Source organism: Daucus carota, chromosome 1 (assembly GCF_001625215.2).
Source record: "Daucus carota subsp. sativus chromosome 1, DH1 v3.0, whole genome shotgun sequence".
In the NCBI taxonomy this organism is placed as follows: domain Eukaryota; kingdom Viridiplantae; phylum Streptophyta; class Magnoliopsida; order Apiales; family Apiaceae; genus Daucus; species Daucus carota.
Window position 1 is genome coordinate 49,491,229 of NC_030381.2, and position 20,131 is coordinate 49,511,359.

The window sequence follows — 20,131 nt, forward strand, 5'->3', positions numbered from 1 at the left end:
GACCAGGGAGCAGTCGACTAGAATAATAATATCGTTCACCGTTCAACAGAGGCAACACCAAGATATTATACTCGGTCGATCCGTTGGCCCGAATTGTTACACATAATATGATATTTGTTTTTTCTTTTTCATTTTGGATGGTAGAATTATATATAGTTATATAATTTTATCTTCATTCGACCAAGCAGTATCTGAAGATTTATATCTTTTTTTATTTATTTTGGACATCTTTTTCCATTTATTTTAGACAATAGATAATTTTGCATATATTAAACTTCACTTACTATAGAAGATGTGAAGATTTATATCTTTTTCCATTTATTTTGAACAGTAGATAATTTTGCATATATTAAACTTTCGACGCTTAATTTACGATGGAAATAAATTTCTAGAAAGGAGCTATCTTGTGACGACTATCTTACGATTGAATATTAATTTTAATTTTAATATTATTTCAGAAAGCGCAGATAATTTAACTTACGATGCTTCATTTATGACGAAATTATGTCTTCAGCTATTGTACAACGTGCGACGATTTTGTGCACAGAAGAATATTATTATTATTACTTTTGCTAGTGACAGGATTTTTCTGTCGTTTTTGGTCAAGTTTAGCAAAACGACGTCGGTCTATGCATGGGCACTTTTTGATCTCTTCTTAAAATTAGCAAAAATATGTAGATAATCAATTTTATGACGGACCTGTTATCCATCGTAATGCCTTACGACGGATATTGAATTTCCATCGTAAGTTTGCGCGCTCAGCAGATTCGTTGTAAGTTATCCATCGTAAATGCCTAGTAGTTTTTTGTAGTGGTTGCATATAATATTATAATAGATAAATTTCATCATTTTATTATTCTTAACATAAAGTAGAATAATATTAATTTTGATGTGCTTTTCAATTTATATGGAGTATTTTTTTTAGCTCCTAGATTTGCTTTCTTGCAGAAATTTTTTATCACATATACCTTAATATTATTTAGCTATTTTTGAAGATATATAATAATTCCACTATGAAATAATACGGTGCGAGGGCAGTCTACTTCAATCTAGCATGATGCGAACACGTACAAAGCTAGTTCTGAACAGGGGAGGAACTGGGGAACGAGTTCAGGTCCCCGTTAATTTTGAAATAATATCAAAATGTAATATAAAAATTTAGAATTTTGTGTAATTTTTTTATCCTTTTATATATTAGAAAAATATAATTTTGGTCCCCTTAGATATTAAAAAAAATGAAAATTGAAAAAAATATAGTGATCAGCAAATGACTGAGTTTTTAAATGATCGACACATATTTTAAGGTGAATATAAAATCTAGTTTCATATTTTATTTTTTAATTTTTTTATTAAGGTTTACACATCAAATTTTTATTTAAAAATAATTTAAAAATAATTTATGAAGTTATATTTTAACCGAACGTAAAATGCTATACGAATAAGACTTGGTGAGAGACTATAACAATTTAAAAGTAGCAAAGTCATTTTCGACCACATTTTTGACCAACGGTAGTCAGAAATGAAGCTACGGCTCCATCTCGTTCCCACTCAGCCAATCACAAGTCTACAACAAGCTAAAGCCAGATCATTATTTTAAACACAGTCGATGCGGTCGGAAATGATCACAGGCGATCGGAAATGTGTTTGGCTGATTTAATGATGCGGCGTTCATGTCAGCTAAATAATGTTAATAAACAGGACCCACACCCACTTAAAATTGACCGATAGCATCCGGTCGATTGCGTCGGTCGTAAATGACCCCTTCTTTTCTGACCAACCTCATTTGATCGATTGGTCGGTCGAAAATGACCGTTTTTTTTTCCGACTATAATGATCGGTCGGTTTTAGCTGTCGGAATTGACCGCTTTTCTTGTAGTGCATTAAGTCCTCTAGATGGTTACCCATTTTTTAATAATTTTTCAATGCAAAGAATATTTGCAAGTTAGCCGAGAAATTTTATATAAAAGATTTTTTGAAAAATAAAAAGATCCATCCAAAATATGAACGACAATATTATAGGTTAGATGTTTCTGTTTGTTCAGATTTGAAGAAACTGACTATCCTCTGTGATTTACGTCAAGGATTAATAGCCAGTAAAATATTTCCATGTGTTAGTTGATAAATTATTGCGATTTAATTGTCTTGAATCTTCCTGCATCTACGGTAGCACTTGAATGTGAAAATAATCCTTCAAAATCGAGTGGAGGATGAATTTTAAAGAGGTTAGTTGTTAATATATATTGAAAAGGAGATTGCAGAGATTATTTTTATTAATAAAATCATTCTCATAATACTTAGTTAAATAAAGACAAGCACATCTCAAATTGATCGATATGTTTCTATTTTTATTCATTTTAATCTCTGATTTTAAATTTCTAGTTCCGACCCGTTCTTAACCGTCTTTATCCCATTAAAAGTAAGAATATACATACATGTGTCAAACTATTTCAAACCACAGAGAGTAACCAATTTCCTCATCATTTCTTCTCCTCATCAGCTTTAGGGAACACAGTACCCTTAGCCGCCTCCCACATACCTCCCGCCGTCTCCTCCGCAGCTTCGGCCGCTGATTCCGCTGCATCCTTTGTCGCCTTCAACACCTTGTCTTCCGACTCCTTCTTCTTTGCTTCGTTGCTTTCAGCCTGGGCGGCGCCTGCCTCTGCAAGTTCTTTAGCCTTGTCCACCATGGCATTTGCATTCTTTGCGGCTTCATCTATTATTCCATGGGCTCCCGAGTCTTTACTCTCTTCACTAGTAGTGGCTTGAATTCGACCCTAAAATATCAACAATATTAGCAAATTGCATGCATATGACGTAACACCCTTTAATGTCGAGGAGTGTGACGGATTTAGTTCATTCTATAAACATAACTCCTGCCAATTGCATTTGAGACAATATGTTTCAGCTTATTTTTGAATTTAGAATTTAAAATTTGACCCAATTTTTAGAAAATACTCGAGATTTGACCCCGAATTTCACTTATATTATATTCAAGACTCAAGACTCTTTTATAAAGCATGTTATCTGCAATCTTTAACCTATATCTTGTTAATAAGAAGTCGAAACTTTAACCTATATCTTGTTAATAAGAGGTCGAGGTTTCAAGATCCGGGACTCTGTGCGTAGTTAGAAATAAATATGGACCATAAGCTATGTACATGTGAAGTAGAGTGATGCATACCTTAGAGTATCGAGAGCTGGATGTGAAGCTAACGCTTGATACTTTAGGATTGAAAGTGGGCTGAGGACAAGCCTTCGAGACGTTAAGAAAATCAACATTTGTGACGCTTGAAACTATTCCTGCCATTGCTGCTGTATGGATATTTTGTTTCTAAGTCTTGTGTAGTTGTGTGTTTGTGACTTCCGGTCTGTATTTCTCACTGTTTTATAGGGTTTTCTTACCCTTATCCTAGGTGCTTCTACTTTGTTTATATGATGACACGTGGACTCAGTTCACGTGGAATTACTGGCTCCCCAGTTGATTTGGTGATCTTGACATGATGGATTACAAGTCGGTATTGAATAATAGCCGGCAGTTTAATTACTTAAAATGTACTCCCTCCGTCCCAATGAATTGTATACAGTTTCCTTTTTGAGACGTCCCATCAATTGTATACATTCCAAAGTAGTAAATTTTTATAATATAAAACACTATTACACCCACTACTTTCTTCCACTATCTATATTCTATAATAATATAAACACTATTACATCCACTACACTCCTCTACCATCTCAAATTTATTATTAAATATAAATAGGTCCCATCACTATACCCACTTTTCATCCAACTTTACTCATTTCTTACCCAATTCCTTGGTCTCCGTGTACCAGTCATTTGTATACAAATGACTGGGACGGAGGGAGTAGAGCTTAACTGAGAGATATTAGTTTCCAAATATGCGTTTAAATTTAAATGCTATCTACCGACTTCGACGCCTTTGACACGTGGACGGGTTACCAGTCGGCACTGTGATATTAATATCTACAGTAATTATCTACCCACTAGCAATCTAGCATTGACTGGATGATATGGCCCAACAAGGCAAAATTATGATCCAAGAATATTTCGTTACAAATTGTAACTTTAAAATTTTAAGTACTTCACGTAAACAAATCGAATCGAGTAAACTCCATTTTGATCTGGTTTGGTCATAATTTTTAATTTTAGGCCGAGACAAACATTCCTAAATAAAATTCAATCTGATTTAGTTATTTCGAAATATTTCAATTCGGAGTTATTTATATTATATACTTTTTCTATCATATTTTTCTTGTCTCCGTCAAAATTTACCTTTTAGTTGTGTAAAAAAATCACCTTTTAGTCAATCATAGAAAATAAGTTATAAATTACCAACATATTGTATTATACTTTTAAAATGGGTTAATTATCATGTTGGTCACCGAAGTGGGCTTAATGTATCAAGTTGGTCACTGAACTGAAAACGGTAATATCAAACAGGTACCTCGAAATATGAGTTCAAGAACTAAAAATATTATTTATAAAATTTTATAAATTATTATTGAATGTTACCATAACCAAGTAAAAGATTATGATTTCTAGTATTTATGATAATATATTTAAATTTATCAAGTTTATTTATTATTATTTTTTAATTAAAACAAAGAAAATAACTATATAATAAAAATAAAATAATAAATAAACTTGATAAAATCTAAATATATTATCATAAATACTAGAAGTCATGACATTTCAGTTGGTTGTGCTAACATTCACAAATGATGTGTAAAACTCTATAAATAATATTTTTATTACTTGAACTCATATTTCAAGATACCTGTTTGATATTTATGGTGACTTTAGTGACCATCTTGATACCGTTTTCAGTTCAGTGACCAACTTGATACATAAAGCCCACTTCAGTGACCAACTAGATAATTAACCCCTTTTAAAATAATTAACAAATTTAACATAATTATTCAACAAACGCAAAAATGGTCGAATTTAATTAAATTTGACCAACAACAGTCGAATATAGCTAAATTCAACTACTTTGTAGGTGCTCGTTTTTCTCTTGATCGAAAATGATTTATAAATCAAATTTAGCTAAATTCAACTAATTTAATTTGACTGATCGTTTTCAACCATTCATGTTCGGTCAGCGCCCAATAATATTTATATGTGACAAAACTGATTTAATTCTAAATAAAGTTCCTACCGAAAATACGTTGAATGTGACATATTTAACAATATAAAACATATAAATTGATGAATAGTTTTAACATTTTAGCGTTTAAAACATTCAATTTATAAAACCAATCATATTATTAAAAATTGATTTATACTAAATTATATTTGTTTATTATTTAAGTTAGATTTTTGAAAAAGAAAAACAAAAGTTCGTGAATAAATAATTAGAATTTATGATATTAAATATAAAATGTTATTTCTTAACTCTTTATTATATTATATTGGTATACTTCATATTGATTATATTTTATTAAATTATATATATATCATGAGAAAAAAGTATTTTTGATTTCATGTAAATATGTTTGATATGGCAGCTTTTATCGTTGAATTCTTTAATTCAAGTTGATATGAAAAATATTTTTGGGTTTTTTTTATAAATACCCAAGTATAAATGAATTTTTGCAAAAATACTGTTACTTTTTAAAACGAATTGCAAAAATCCTATATTTCAAAAAATATTTACAGAAATACGGAGGTTGTATATGCAACCATATCTGCAACCGATAACAACCATATAAGCAACCACAGATTCAATTTCAAAAAAATCTTTTGAAAATTACTTTTAGTTCCATAATAAGTTGCAACTAGTTGCAAATGGCTAGAAATGAATGTTCATGCGAGACCGATAGCAATAACACAAAAACAACCACAAAATTAATCAAAAACAATTACAAAATCAACTAAAATTAACCAGTTAAGATGAAGAAGACATACATCTGCTTCAGTCTCCGTTACAATCATAACCAATCGAGACGGATGGGGATGGGGTGTGGATTTTGAGTTTAGTGGATTCGTTGATGGGCTGAGAGGTCAGGCCGTCATAATTGAACACCTGCATATCGTCGATGGCTTGACTTACGATTCAAAGGTTGGTGTGGCGTCGAGAGAAATGGGAGAAAAAAGGCAGGGAGAATGGAAGAGTCGAGATGCTTGAGAACAATTTAGAGATGAGAAGAGGTAGACGATGAAACTCTCTGGATCAAGAACAAACTGCGTACTTTTGCAAATATTTTAATTAAAATTATCAAAAAATTGTATTTTTACAATAATGTGAGGCAGGTCATAAGTCCGCAATAAAGATGATAAAAGGTGGGCATTTTTGCCAAATTTCCAATAGTTTATAAGCAAATCACAACTGAAAGTAACGATGAAAACAAAAGAAGAAGCCATTTTTCTTTTCTTACATACTCCCTCCGTCCCCCTCAATTGTTTACATTGGAGGGGGACACGAAGACCAAGATAATGTATAAAAAATGAGTAGAGTTAAATGAAAAGTGAGTAAAGTGGTGGGACCTAGCAATATTTAATATTAGATTTGAGATAGTGGAGGAAAGTAGTGGGTGTAATAGTTGTTTTTATTGTTAAATATGAGATAGTAGGAGAAGATAGTGGGTGTAATGATGAGAAAAACTTATTATTTATAGTAATGTAAAAAAATGAGAGAAACATTCTAAAATAGAAGCCGTAAAGAAATGAGAGGTACAAAGAGAGTAATATATATGAGAAAAAACTCTAAATCAGATTAAAAAAACCTTATATCATAGTATCAGAAATCCGAATGTTCAGTTATCCACAGTTTCATCCCCAATTGTGCTGCCTCATTGACGCAGGGATAGGATACAAAAACACACTCACCTCCTTCTTCACTAGTCTTAACCATCACCAATGGCAGTCTCTGCAACACCATCTTCTCTTTCTTCATTCTCTTCCCTCTCTCTTTACACAACCCCTCCCCGCTTCTCTCTCTTCACCCAGACCCAATTCCCCTCTCTCTCCTCCACTCTCTCCCTGTCTCTCTCCACAAAACTCAAGCCCATCAAAGCCCAAGAACAAGAAGAGGAACAACAACCCACTATAACTGACCAAGACACAATCTTTCTCGCAAATGATGACCTAGACGGGGTTTCTACATTTGACCCACCAGAAATCCCTGAAGGGTATGAACCCCCACCCTCATTTGATGATGGGCCTCAAGAAACAGAGGATGAAATTGCTGCTGCTTATGAAGAGCTTTATGGGCCTGCTTACAGTGGGGTCTCTTTGCTGGGGAATGATATTTATGTGATGGATTCGAAAGTGAAGAAGACTGGGGCATTGGGGAAAATCAAGAAGGAGAAGGTGAGAGATGGTTTCGATGAGAGGGTGATTCAGGTGAGGAGAGTGACTAAAGTTGTCAAAGGGGGGAAGCAATTGCATTTTCGGGCGGTGGTTGTTGTGGGTGATAAGAAAGGGCAAGTTGGAGTCGGGGTTGGAAAGGCTAAGGAGGTTGTTGCCGCTGTTCAGAAATCGGCTACCAATGCACGGAGGAATATAGTTACCGTGCCTATGACTAAGTATTCTACGTTTCCTCACAGGTGAGTTTTTGTAAAACGTCAAATTGTTGTGAATGTGGTTTGGTTAGTTGTTCACTGTGGTTTCAAATGTGGACGTTTTGGTGTAAAATGTAGGGGTGTGATTATTGAATGTTGAGGATATTGGGGATTTTAGGCATAAACAGATGGATTTACTGTTTTTAGAATGTCAAAGGCGGGCTTTAAAGAAATACTAGGTAGTTGGCTTTGGCATATATTTTTAGTTTTGCTAAAATTGAGAACTCATAATTCTGTTGAATCCTCTAGGATTAGAGTTTTGGTGTAATGTTGAATTACTGTTGAAGTTATTCTTATAGTGTGGCAGTTATGGTTGAAGTTTATTATAACATGCTTTAGGCTAAGAGCTTACTATGATTATGTTATCCTTTCCTTCAAAAGCCTGTTCTTCTTATAGATGAGGGGATCATTAGGATTGAGGTGTTGCTAGAATTTAGAGCTCAGCCATAATGTCCGAACTAAATATCTGAGAAGATTGAGGTTGCTAGGATTCAGAGCTTTAGACTGCATGGTCATAGGAGTTCTAATATCATATCAGGACATCGGGAAGGTGGCTTTATACGCTTAATTTAAAATTTTCTGTGGAATGCTTTTCTTCTTCTTTTAAAATGTGGGGGTATAATTCACTGAAATTTGATGATATATAGGGTTGTAGATATATTTTTGATATTGACAATTTGGTGGATGGTCCACATCCCGGACTCTCATTTTTATCCTCATGCCATTGTCAACTGGACATGACATGAGTGTCGGATCTGAGTATAGAACGTGGATACTTCACTTACAAGCACTGCAGTTCAAAATGCTTATAAGAGCTCAACTCTTTTATAGAGAACCTGATCCATGGAAGACTTGTCTCTGTGGTACTTCTAGTTTTGTGCTAAAGTTTACATATATAATTATTGATTACGGCTATTTACTTTATGTGGTAGTATACACAAACTTTAAGCAAGTAAAATGGATTCAGGCTATAGAAAATTGTACTTGTTAAATTATATGCCAAGTTCCTGCACTCATATCCAAATTTAATCCATATCCAAGACTTATAGCTTTTCTAATAATAAGAATTGGATTGACACCCGCCTCTGCCTATGTTTCTTTTTGCTCGGTCTGTAAACTTATTGTTTGCTGAATTCTGTTGCAGTGATGATTAGATGGTAAATTTTTCATATATGAAATGTGGGCCTATTGGGCCACATTCCAAGTACTTTTCAAGAAGATCTTTTACTTCAAAATGATGAATTCCTACTGTATGAACTGCCTATATATATACACCCTTGTTAACATCAAAATACTGAACTTTTAATATTGTTGCTAGATATACTGAGAATTTTTACGTTGCACTACTACATATCTATTGCTAAGTTATAGGCATGTTAATAAAAGGAGTTATTTTTTAAAAGTTGTTTTGAAGATTTATCACTGGAGTAGGTTAATGGATATATTTTCTCCATAACGTCATTGTCTTGTGCTTGGTAGAAGGTTATAAAATCTCTGCCCTGTACCTTCTACCAAGCACAAGCCAGATCTCTATTAGTTGTTATCAGGTGAAGGCATACCCTCAAAACATAGAGTTTGTTAAACACTGCAGACAAATCTGGTCATCAATTTGACCTCATGTGCTTCATAGATTTACATCTAATTTCACCTATTTTCTTTTCTCTTGAATGGATAAATAACAGAGCTGATGGAGATTATGGGGCAGCAAAAGTGATGCTTAGACCTGCATCCCCTGGTACTGGAGTGATTGCTGGTGGTGCTGTTAGAATTGTTCTTGAAATGGCAGGTGTTGAGAATGCATTAGGCAAACAGCTTGGCAGTAACAATGCCCTCAACAATGCAAGAGCCACAGTTGTTGCTGTGCAACAGATGAGACAATTCAGTGAAGTTGCTCGTGATCGTGGTATCCCAATGGAAGAACTGTGGAAGTAATTTAATGTGCTAATTCATTTTATATTGTCTGGCTTTAGAGAATAATTATTGGAAAGTTGTAACTTCATTTCCTTGTACACTTATCTTTTCTAAATACAAATCCAATGTCTCTCTTTCATCCAATTGCACTAATATAAGCATCCGCAGGGGTAGAAAGCAGATGTACAGAAATCCAAAGGATTAGCTAAAGACTATTGTAGAGGGAGATCTATCTTTTATTAGTACGGCATAATGCATTGTTCTCTGAGGAGCTCACTAGTACAGAATTGTCTTTTAGTATCGCACTTTTAGCGTTGGTTATATAGAGAGCTGTGGCCTATACATACTTTAGGTGTCTGTTACTAACTTAATCGGCATTTAATGTCATTTGTGTTAAGACTATTGCATAGGTCGTAAATAACTGATGCCTAAAACAGATCCTTTAGTGTCGGTCTTTAATCCATTGACGCCAAAAATGACCTTTAGTGTCGGTTTGAAACAACAAACGCGTAAAAGTTAACCTTCAGCGTCAGTCTCAATGGACCCTGAAAGTCCGTCCTTATTTAACCGACGCTTAAAATTATTCTACTGCGTCGATCACCAACAACCAACGCTTAAAATGGACCCTTTAATTTCCGTTTTAATTCAGCCGACGCTTAAACTAACCCTTTAGCGTCGCCTATATTTGACCGACGCTAAAGTTAATTTAAAAAAAAACTAAATTTGTTAGTTTGTTAACTCTAGATATATAATTTGTTAGTAACTCAATTTCTTTGTATAAGGGACTCTATGCTATTGATTCACATTTGTCGGTGATTACAGCCAAATATTAATGAGCAACATCATTAGCCGCAAGTGCTTGGAATGTATACATAGCATACATTAGTATTTTTACAAGAACAAAAATATATTGTCACTTTGAACGTTCAAAGTGTTCCTTAAAAATAGTGCCAAAAAACTTACAATATATTACAAATGATAAACAAAGTGTTGCAAGAGAACTTTACCTAAAACCTAAAAAAGTATTGCAATATGGGTGTAAAATGTTATTACAAATATTTTAAAAAATCTCTTTTTGCAACACTTCAAACTAGAATTTTTTTTACAAATGTTATAACAATGATTAATCGCAAAACTAGTTTGCTCTTGTTTTCTACTAATAATATAAATTTTGTGTGTGTGTGTGTGTGTATGATGTGTATGCATGGAGAAAAAATTGTAGACACATATAGGTGAAAAATAAATTTTAGAAAATTTTCTCCGAATGTGATCATGAAGAATATCGAATTGTGACATGAATTTGATTTCACTCTTAAGTAAATCAAACACTTGAAAACACTTAATGAAAGAAGATAGCCAAGAAAAAAAAGAGGATGTCCCAAAAACAAAATCCATTATCATTTAAGAAGAAATTATTATTTCAAATATCCAAACTCAACTAAAATCCTGTCACTGAGTATGCAGAATCTCATTAAAGACCATTTGACTCCATTTGACCTGGCTTTTCCCCGCCAACATCATTCCTGGGATCCTGTAAAAGTATTTTACATCCTTTTTATAATTTCCAAATAACCATGCTCAAAAAGGACGATTAGTTTAAGTGTAACCATACCTTGGTCACTTGCAGAGGAGACCGCACTGGAGCTTGTACATGTAGGTTGCTGTGACAGACGAAAAGATCATGTCATGTGATATTCAAATACACTTTTCAAAGTCTTTTAACAGATGAGTTTTTTCATGCCAATTAATGATATCACTAATCAAAAATTACAAATATATATACGAAACAGTCTATTAGAAATGGTAATTTACTTCACTATGAAAACACAGAATACAGTTCAAAATTAAATTAAGAAATTTACCTGGGATTGCCCGAAGGTGGGGGCGCTGTGTGCACCATTTGATCAACATCAAACGGCACTAGTTGAGTTGGATGAACATTTACGGGAGGAAATCCAAGAGGCCCCTTTCGAATTGCTTGAGCTGATGATTTTCCAGGATTAATACCATCAGTTTCAGTATTCATTGGAAGCTTACCAGCCCTGCGTTGATTATGTATAGGGGTAGTTGCCAACACAGGTGGTTGTTCCATCATATCAGCCACAGATGAACCACCAGTAGCAACTATCTGCGGGTTCGGCAGATGAGAGGGGATCACCTTATTCTGAGAATTTCCAACCGGCATAGCTTGGAGTGAAGGCAGCATAGCTAGGGCAGCTTGCATGGATGACTGAGAATCCATTGAATCAAATTGTTTGGACTTGAAACTTTTTATATATATAATAATCATAACATAATTTTAATTTATTTGGTCGAATGTTAAAAAGATTTGCATTAAACCAGCTAATAGCTAGGTTAGCTACTACATAATTTGGGCATATATGATCAAATACGAAAAAGACCTGAGTTGAAAATTGTGAATTCCCTGGGGCATTGTTTTCCATCATGGAGGAAAATTGAGGCCAGAATACCTCCCACCATTCCTTGAGCAGACCTTCCTCTGAATCGAGCACTATGTAATAAATGTTAACATGCTAAATTAGTTCAAAAACAATCAAATATATATTTTGTTTTGGAAAAATGAATTTTTTTTATCACTCAACTATTTATCTATTTAAAAACCTACCATTGAAATATAAATTTATTTTCTTGTCATCATTAACATTAGCTTATCATTAGAATTTAAACATGTTGTTAACTATTTGGTTAACTTTTAGAAAAATAGATTTTTTTTTATTACTAAACTTAAACTATTGACTCTTTTAGAAATCTACTATCAATTAAAATAATTTTATTTAATATAACTAAAATCTAACAAAATGCTTGTAATCATATACAATGGTGACATTAGTAATTTGAAGAAAAAAAATTATGTATTTCATAAGTAAATTGCTAAAAGTATAAATACTTGAACGACAAAAAAATTATTTTTTCATTGTGAAACTCAATGGAAGGATCAAAATCACAAATTAATGTGTGTAATGTTCGTGATAATATTGAGTAAATTATTGTTTGATGATAAGTTTCTAAAAAAGATAATAGTTTAACGATTTTACTTTGTTACTTAAGAAAATATATTAGACCATATATTATAAAAGCCCACTTCAAACACCATTTTTGATTTACTCAAAAAAAAAAAAACACCATTTTTGATATATATTATAAAAGAATGTCCCACTTCAAATACCACTTTTAGGTAGTAAATGGATATTTTTTGTGAACAATTATACTCAATTCCTTTGTCTTGTCATTTTAAGCTGCAATCTAAAATATTTTAATGTCCTCTATTTTTTGGTTTTGCAATCCAAAACCGTTGTACTCCTGTATTTGTTCGTTTGCATTATAAATACATATAAATTTCTATTTCTAGAAATGACCTTGCTTACAAATCAAACCTACATCTTTTCGAACATAATCCATTTTTAATAATTCTCTAAAATTATAGTGATATCCATTAATAATTTTATGTTTCTTACTTAAGTAGTTTATGCAATAAACCTATAACCAAAAATTAAACAAGAAAAAAAGCTGTGAAATCAAGATCTAAACAAATAGATGAGAATATAATATAAGACCATGGTTAACACCTTGATATTATATAAGAGCAATCCACATTTTCACCCCGAAAATGAATTTTTAGCTAAAGAAAGTGTGTGTGTATAAAGATCGTACTTAAAAAATTGAAGCATATAACGTAAATAATTACCACTTACATGGGGACGTATCAATTTTTGCTTCTTGTGTAAATGTGTCAGCAACATGATCAAGGCCCTTCTTTTTCATGTAATTATACATGTATAAGCGCAACCTAAGAATTGTGAAATCAAGTATTAATAGTAGCTTATAATTATATATGTAATTATTCACATTTTTATCATTTTCGTTTTCATTATGTTGTTTTTTATTTCTCAACTATTAAAATGATGAAAACGTGTTACTTACATCTTTTCTGAATCCCAGTCCATTCCAAAAGTCTTGTCCTTTCTATCCGAACCTTTTCCAGGTGCCATTGATCTCAATTAAATAACTTGAAATTTTTAGAGATTTGAACTAAAAGAAAACACAAAAACAAAATGAAAATAATTAATAAAAAATTAAAATTCAAAAAAAGATGAAGATAGTAATTAAAGAATGAAACATTTGTATTTGTAGAATTAGAGACCACTCTTAAGCGGTTCGATAGATAGAGAAGTTGTTCATATAAAAGAAAGAGCGAACTAGTATAAGTTTCTCTCTAAAGTCCAATTAATTGTACAAGTTTATACCACTTTTTTTGTTCATATAAAAGAAAGCGAACTAGTATAAGTTTCTCTCTAAAGCCCAATTAATTGGACAAGTTTACACCATTTTTCTTGGACAAAATAAGTTAGTCATGCAATTAATGACCAAAGAAGAAAAAACCACCAAACAACAAAGTATATAGCTGGCAAAATTTGTTATTGAAAAATAAGAGGATCCCACATCAATGACATGAACTAAATTCAAATTTTTTTGTCTTTAAGTCATCAAATAAATTACTTCGTACTATACACCCACTCTAGTAGAACCAAACACCAATACAAATATAATAAATAGATCTTCTTATTTTTTTTGTGTTCTAATATTTAAAATATACTTTCCCGTCCCACCGGATTCTTTACGGTTTCTTTTTTTGGATGTCCCACTCATTTTTTTTACATTATAAAACTTTTCTAAAATAGTTAATGGGTTTTACTCAATTATCTTTACTTTATATATTAAAAATCAATGGTCCCACCACTTCACCCACTTTTCTTTCCCTATTTCATTAGTTTATACATATTTGTTAAATTTCGTGCCCAAACCCAGGGTAAAGAATCGGGTGGGAAGAATGGAATAACAAATATTGAATATTAAATCTAATAAATGAAATATACATACCAAACAATATATATTGAATTTCACATAATTTTAAGTTTATATCAATGTTAAATATAATATAGATTTGAATAACAATTTCAAAGATAAACATATAATAATAAATTAGGATAAATTAGTCTTTCTCTATAATTTATTACATGATTGTTTCATTCTTGCAGAAGTCACAAGCGACTGATTGTGGGTTTCTTTCATTATGTGTGGCAGTGAGGTGTTGCATTAGAGTTAATCAAACGTATACATAAAAATTTCTCCAGACACGTATGGTTCAATAACAAAATTATGAATCGATCTACTATCATGATTAAAATGACAGTACTTACCAGGTAGGCCGTAGATAGTTGATGTTGAACATGCCCGCAACAAATAAAGATAGCTGATTATTGACGGAGAAATGACGATATATATAGAACTTGATAGAACATTCTGGACACCAAATAAAAAATTTATAAATGTTATCTAATTAAAATCCTAGTATTTATGAGATATGTAACATAGATATAATCTGAGATACTATCTTAATTATATTGTTTTCTTAAAAGCATTTACAACCATGAAGATCCCTTAGCTAAAATTTTAATAGTCATATCAAAATTTAAAGTTATATATATTTAATGGCTTCAAAAATTTACGCTCCAACCATCCCCACCTGTTATCTATAATTATAGCCAACCTCCTATAGATGGTTATATTTGTCGATCCGCTACAGGTCTGTAAGAAAATCAAGATTACACATTACTTATTATCATATTAAAGTAATATATTCTATTTATAACAATCCAAAATATTAATAACATACTATTTTTAAATTATAGCCAACCAATATAGCCAATACCATCGAATACCATATTAAAATAATATATTCTATTTATAACAATCCAAAATATTAATAACATACTATTTTTAAATTATAGCCAACCAATATAGCCAATACCATCGAAGCAAAATGTCTTGCAGTTTCAACAAATTTTACGTAATCTCTTGCAGGTCCAATTTAGCCAACTATTATAATCAACGCCGTTGGAGATGCTCTAAAAGAGTAAGAAAAGTACATTTAATAAAAAATAAAATCAAATATTCCAATACAATATTTTCTTATATTTTATTATTTTAATATATATGCACTAATATTCTTTATCTTTATGTGTACGAATTACAAATTAATTGAATAATTATATTGATATCATTAATAAATGACACTCTTGCTTTTGGGAATTTCATGGAGTGCAGTTTTGCGATAGCAAAATTAAATATTCTGATAAATAAGAATAAGAGGTTTTTCACACAATATAAGAGTTCATCAAAATTATATTACCGTGAAACAAAATTTTGAAATTATTTCTGAATGTACTGATATGCTATGTTTCTTAATTATTTAATTCGTATGATAAATTAGATTCAAAGATCAAATTAGACAAAAAAAAAGAAGAAGAAGAAATTTTGTGTTGTATTCTCATTAGTTGAAGGTTCCAATATAACATTTTGTGTTGTATTCCCTATTCGAGTTTGTTGAGTTTGTTGAGAATTAATAGCCAATCAAGTGAATAGCTTTAATATCATTTAATAAAATTATAAAGATATTATATAAAAGCAACATATATGTCATTAACTTAGTAAATTATAATATTATTTTAAATTAATTAAATAAACAATAAACATACATGTAGCGAGGATTGTTATTTTCCTACGCTCTTTTGCTAGTTTCAAAGAGAATTGAGACAAGAAGTCTTTGTCCGAACCCAGATGTCATGTAAAAAATTGACAATACTTTAAATTGATATTAGAAAATATATAACTTTGATAAATACAAAATATATAACTATATGTATAGCAATATAATATGCCCTCTATTAGCGACACTTGATAGCGATACAAAACGATTATTTTGCATAGTTTCTACATTTTTTATTTTATATAGTTGTGCACTCAGAATAATTGGTCCTGCTGTTCTCATGAATAAATATACTTTTAACTAATCACGGTCTTTTCACATAAAATTTAGGATAATATGTAAAACTCTATAAATAGCTAAAACAATTAATTTTAATGGGTAATGTGATATGTAAGACCCTATAAATAGCTAAAACAATTAATTGTTAATGGGAGAATGTGGTTAACAATAACTTAGACAACTTGCTCGAGTGTAGAAAGAAGTTCACAGAAAACACAGGGCCGAAGGTGATGGAGAATGTAGTTTGATATTGTATTGTATTTGATCCTTCAAAGAGAAGAGGTCAATGATGAGAAGAGGTCAATGATAAGATCTTGAGTGGTTCACAATACTTGTGAGGGAACCAACAGTTGGCAATATTCACACACAACAAGAGTTCAAGGATGAAACTGTCAAAAAGGGTAACAATATTGATAAGGATGGGAAATTAAAGTATAAAACATTCATGAAGAATAGCAATAACGACAAGTATTGGAAGGTTCACAAGAAAATGAACATCGGGAATTCATGAAGCTGCAAACAGAGGTGAAGACTCAAGTAAAAACACCAACAGTAGAGTACTCAGGAACAGGAATCGATAGGATATGCATTACCAGGTGCGGATTATACTGTGGAGTTGGATGCAGGGCCTGCTCCTGAATATATGACGAGCAGCCAGAAGTTGCATTAGACTTCCTTCTACTCAGAATTTTCATTTGCCTTAAAACTACAAACAAAGTAAGGCTTAGAGCAAGTCTAAGAGATGCCTAAAAAACAAGGCCTAAAGTAAAGGCTATCTAAATGCAGCAATAAGAAATATGATCAAATAATACTGAACTGACTACCAAATAACATGGCATGAGTATATTCTCCAAAACTATATAGCAGCACTCATATCTTTAACCTCATTCAAATTGCTAGTAGAACTCTATCTCAAAGCCATCAGAATATTGTTGTTCCTAGAGCAACTATCAGCAGCATCAAATAAGATCATAGACCACAATTTCTAAAACCATAAAACTCATTTATTATCCACGCACATAACCTCTTCCAGGAATTATATTGAGGATGTCAGGAGTATCAAAGAAGCAGCAACTTACACTTTGCTTTCTAACCTGTACGCAAAAGCTACAGACGGTAATTACATTGTGGCCTGAACCATCTCAGCTAATCATTTTAGAGCAGAGCCTGCTTTTTTTTCTACTCTAAAAATTTCTATAAGCATGATTTTTACTATTTAGATCAGCCATCTGAACATTAAACGGCAAAGAAGAAGCAGGAACACTATTAATTGAGCAATGCCATCCACATAATTGTACGGATGATGAATTTGGGCCATTTCATCCACTATGCCCCTCCCCTGGGAGCTCCACTCTCATACTGTCAATCTAAATCTAATTGCGGCAGTTTCCCTGCCTTCTTGTACCTCCTTCACAAGATCAATGAGTGCAGAGTTGTAGTGCTATCCCCTCCCTTGCATGATACACCCCCGCCCCCCGCCCCAATCCCAAAGGGAATTATTGTCTGACACCCTTCGCCCCCAGTGCCGAATGGGGGAATGGGGTTCCCACCGGAATTCGAGGAGTTTTATTTAGAGTCAAAAAAACAAATTAAACAAGGAACTTCTTTTGGATCATACTTGATATCTAGAAAAGTAGGTTTAGTTTTACACTTTTCTGAAGAAAATAAATCACAAACATATGAATCACTTCAAGGAGACAATTGAAAAATTACACAAGGTAGCCAAAGTGAAATTGGTATTGTAAGAGAGATGACTAGCAAGAGCGTATAAGAACAAATACTGTCACTGGCTCAAATGTGTAACTTAAACAGGTTTATCACTGCAAGCCTAAATTACTAGATCGAAACGTACTCTAAATACAAGCATGTTGAGGGACTATTCAGGGACTAGCAGACATCTCCTTGAGTTTTTTAATGTAGCTCTTTACAGTTGCCTGCATTTCTTCAAACTTGTAACAAACAAGTAACTGGAGTAGTCCTATCACTATGTATGCTTCAATTTCTCGAATATTCAGGCCAGAATTTTTTCCAAATTAAACTCCTGAGCAACTATTTTTCTCAATTAAACTATCAGGTAACTATTTATGAAATATTTGAGGTAGCACAGATGGATGTACCTTGAAACTTATAAACGGAAAAATATGAAACAACAAAGTTCATTTGACTTGTGCTGTTAATGAACTTGAAAACTAACTAGAAATACGCATGATACTCAGAAGATATGATCAAATTCTGCTGCAGGCAAAGTACAACTGCTTGATCACTGCAACTGACCAAGGTAAATACAAATAAGTGAAATCAAGATACTGGCTTTAATTTCATTTTTCTGTTTGAGGATATTAGAGCAAAATTCAAAGTATTTAACAAACTTTGAGGTTATTTATGGTGTTTTATTACAGGAGAAATGACTACAAAAAATCAAGATAAGGACTGTTATTCACAGAAAGCTGGTAAACCTTTACATTACCACCTTAAATACGATGCACAAATGATATATCTGAAGCCCATCCCTACAAATGAGGTGTACAAATTAAAACAGTGTCACAATAAGCACATGCTGTATCACTTGCATGTAGTATGCGACAGGTGAACAGATTAACAATGTGTGAGCTTGTTATTAACAGAAATGATATCAGCAACAACTGGTGATTGACTTAACTAGTGATGGCATAGACCCTTACAGGCCTTGTCGCCCATGTATATAGATGCTGGTGATCTGAATAAGTGGACAGGCCCTTACTTGAACAGAAATTTTACGTGTCCATGCTTCCGCTATGACCAATGCAAATGCAGCTGGCACAAGGGAAATATCTTCAGTGTTACATTCATGGGTTGATTACCATCTTTCCACTGGCTGGTTTCGGGAGGTGTTCGTTGGGAACTAGTAGCCCCTTGTTCTTTCACTGAAGCTAGCGTGGCCATGGCATCATCTATAGTTGGCTGAGTATCAATCGAACCAAATGTCAGATAAGTGATATTGGAATACACATGTGTTTAGGGAGTTAACTGCAAAACAATTTTGTTAATTATTAATAATGAAACAACCTTTGCAGAGCAGAAACGAGGCCAGAATGACTCCCACATTGAGCTAGCAAATTTTTATCTATTTCCACCACCAAGTAAAAAATGTGAATATCTAACATTTGTAATCAAGTAACTGTAAAGATACAATCATATGTATAGCATCTACAGAAAATGAAATTATTTAAATTCTCTAAATAGCTAAACAGTTATCTGAGAGAAGTAAAGAGAGAACGTAGGAATAAGAGAAAGATCTATCATGCATCACATGTCACAAGAGTTGTGTCTATTAGCGAGGAGCCCAGAACTGAAAAGAGAATAAAATTATGATTTGTATTTATCTTGCAACTTAGGAATGCAAATAATAAATCCATGCAAGGCACTGTCTTCAAACTATTAACAAATTTCATACTAAAATTATTATTAAATGTTTAATATTTGTTGAATTTTTTAAAAAGAATTTGATAAATTATAATATATATATAGAGAGAGAGAGAGAGAGTCTTACTCCAATACAAACCAAATTAGCCTACAAACTAAAAACCGGTCTCTGGCCAATTTTTAATCACTATTTTTAACTACAGAAATCAATAATTTGTACATCACAAATCACTATTTTACATATAACATATCTCACGAATATAAATATATACATACACATATATACAGCGTATATGATCATCATCTTCACACGTACTGAAATAATGGACCTTCCACCACCATTACTACCATCTGACTTGACACCAACTGCTACAATCACTAATAGCAC

At 32.4% G+C, this 20,131-nt stretch overlaps 3 protein-coding genes and 1 long non-coding RNA gene across 4 annotated transcripts; 1 reads left to right on the forward strand and 3 right to left on the reverse strand.

Annotated features, from left to right (window-relative positions):
• Positions 1-2,331: 2,331 nt before the first annotated feature.
• Positions 2,332-3,367, reverse strand: LOC108197308 (uncharacterized). Its single transcript, XM_017364893.2, has 2 exons — positions 3,182-3,367; positions 2,332-2,774 (listed from the first exon to the last, which is right to left on the reverse strand). The coding sequence occupies exons 1-2, from the start codon at positions 3,305-3,307 to the stop codon at positions 2,478-2,480; spliced, it is 423 nt and encodes a 140-aa protein (XP_017220382.1). The 5' UTR covers positions 3,308-3,367; the 3' UTR covers positions 2,332-2,477.
• A 3,395-nt stretch (positions 3,368-6,762) lies between these two features.
• LOC108205417 (small ribosomal subunit protein uS5c) lies at positions 6,763-9,633 on the forward strand. The gene is made up of 2 exons (XM_017375366.2): positions 6,763-7,568; positions 9,266-9,633. The coding sequence occupies exons 1-2, from the start codon at positions 6,880-6,882 to the stop codon at positions 9,513-9,515; spliced, it is 939 nt and encodes a 312-aa protein (XP_017230855.1). The 5' UTR covers positions 6,763-6,879; the 3' UTR covers positions 9,516-9,633.
• Positions 9,634-10,878: 1,245 nt separating this feature from the next.
• Positions 10,879-13,296, reverse strand: LOC108199933 (uncharacterized). The gene is made up of 5 exons (XM_017367963.2): positions 13,208-13,296; positions 11,897-12,006; positions 11,357-11,724; positions 11,107-11,155; positions 10,879-11,025 (listed from the first exon to the last, which is right to left on the reverse strand). Exons 1-5 carry the CDS (start codon positions 13,287-13,289, stop codon positions 10,966-10,968), a joined length of 669 nt encoding a protein of 222 aa, XP_017223452.2. The 5' UTR covers positions 13,290-13,296; the 3' UTR covers positions 10,879-10,965.
• A 5,466-nt stretch (positions 13,297-18,762) lies between these two features.
• LOC135149899 (uncharacterized) lies at positions 18,763-20,013 on the reverse strand. The gene is made up of 2 exons (XR_010288151.1): positions 19,387-20,013; positions 18,763-19,281 (listed from the first exon to the last, which is right to left on the reverse strand). It is a non-coding gene; the product is annotated as an uncharacterized LOC135149899 (long non-coding RNA).
• Between the last annotated feature and the right edge of the window lie 118 nt (positions 20,014-20,131).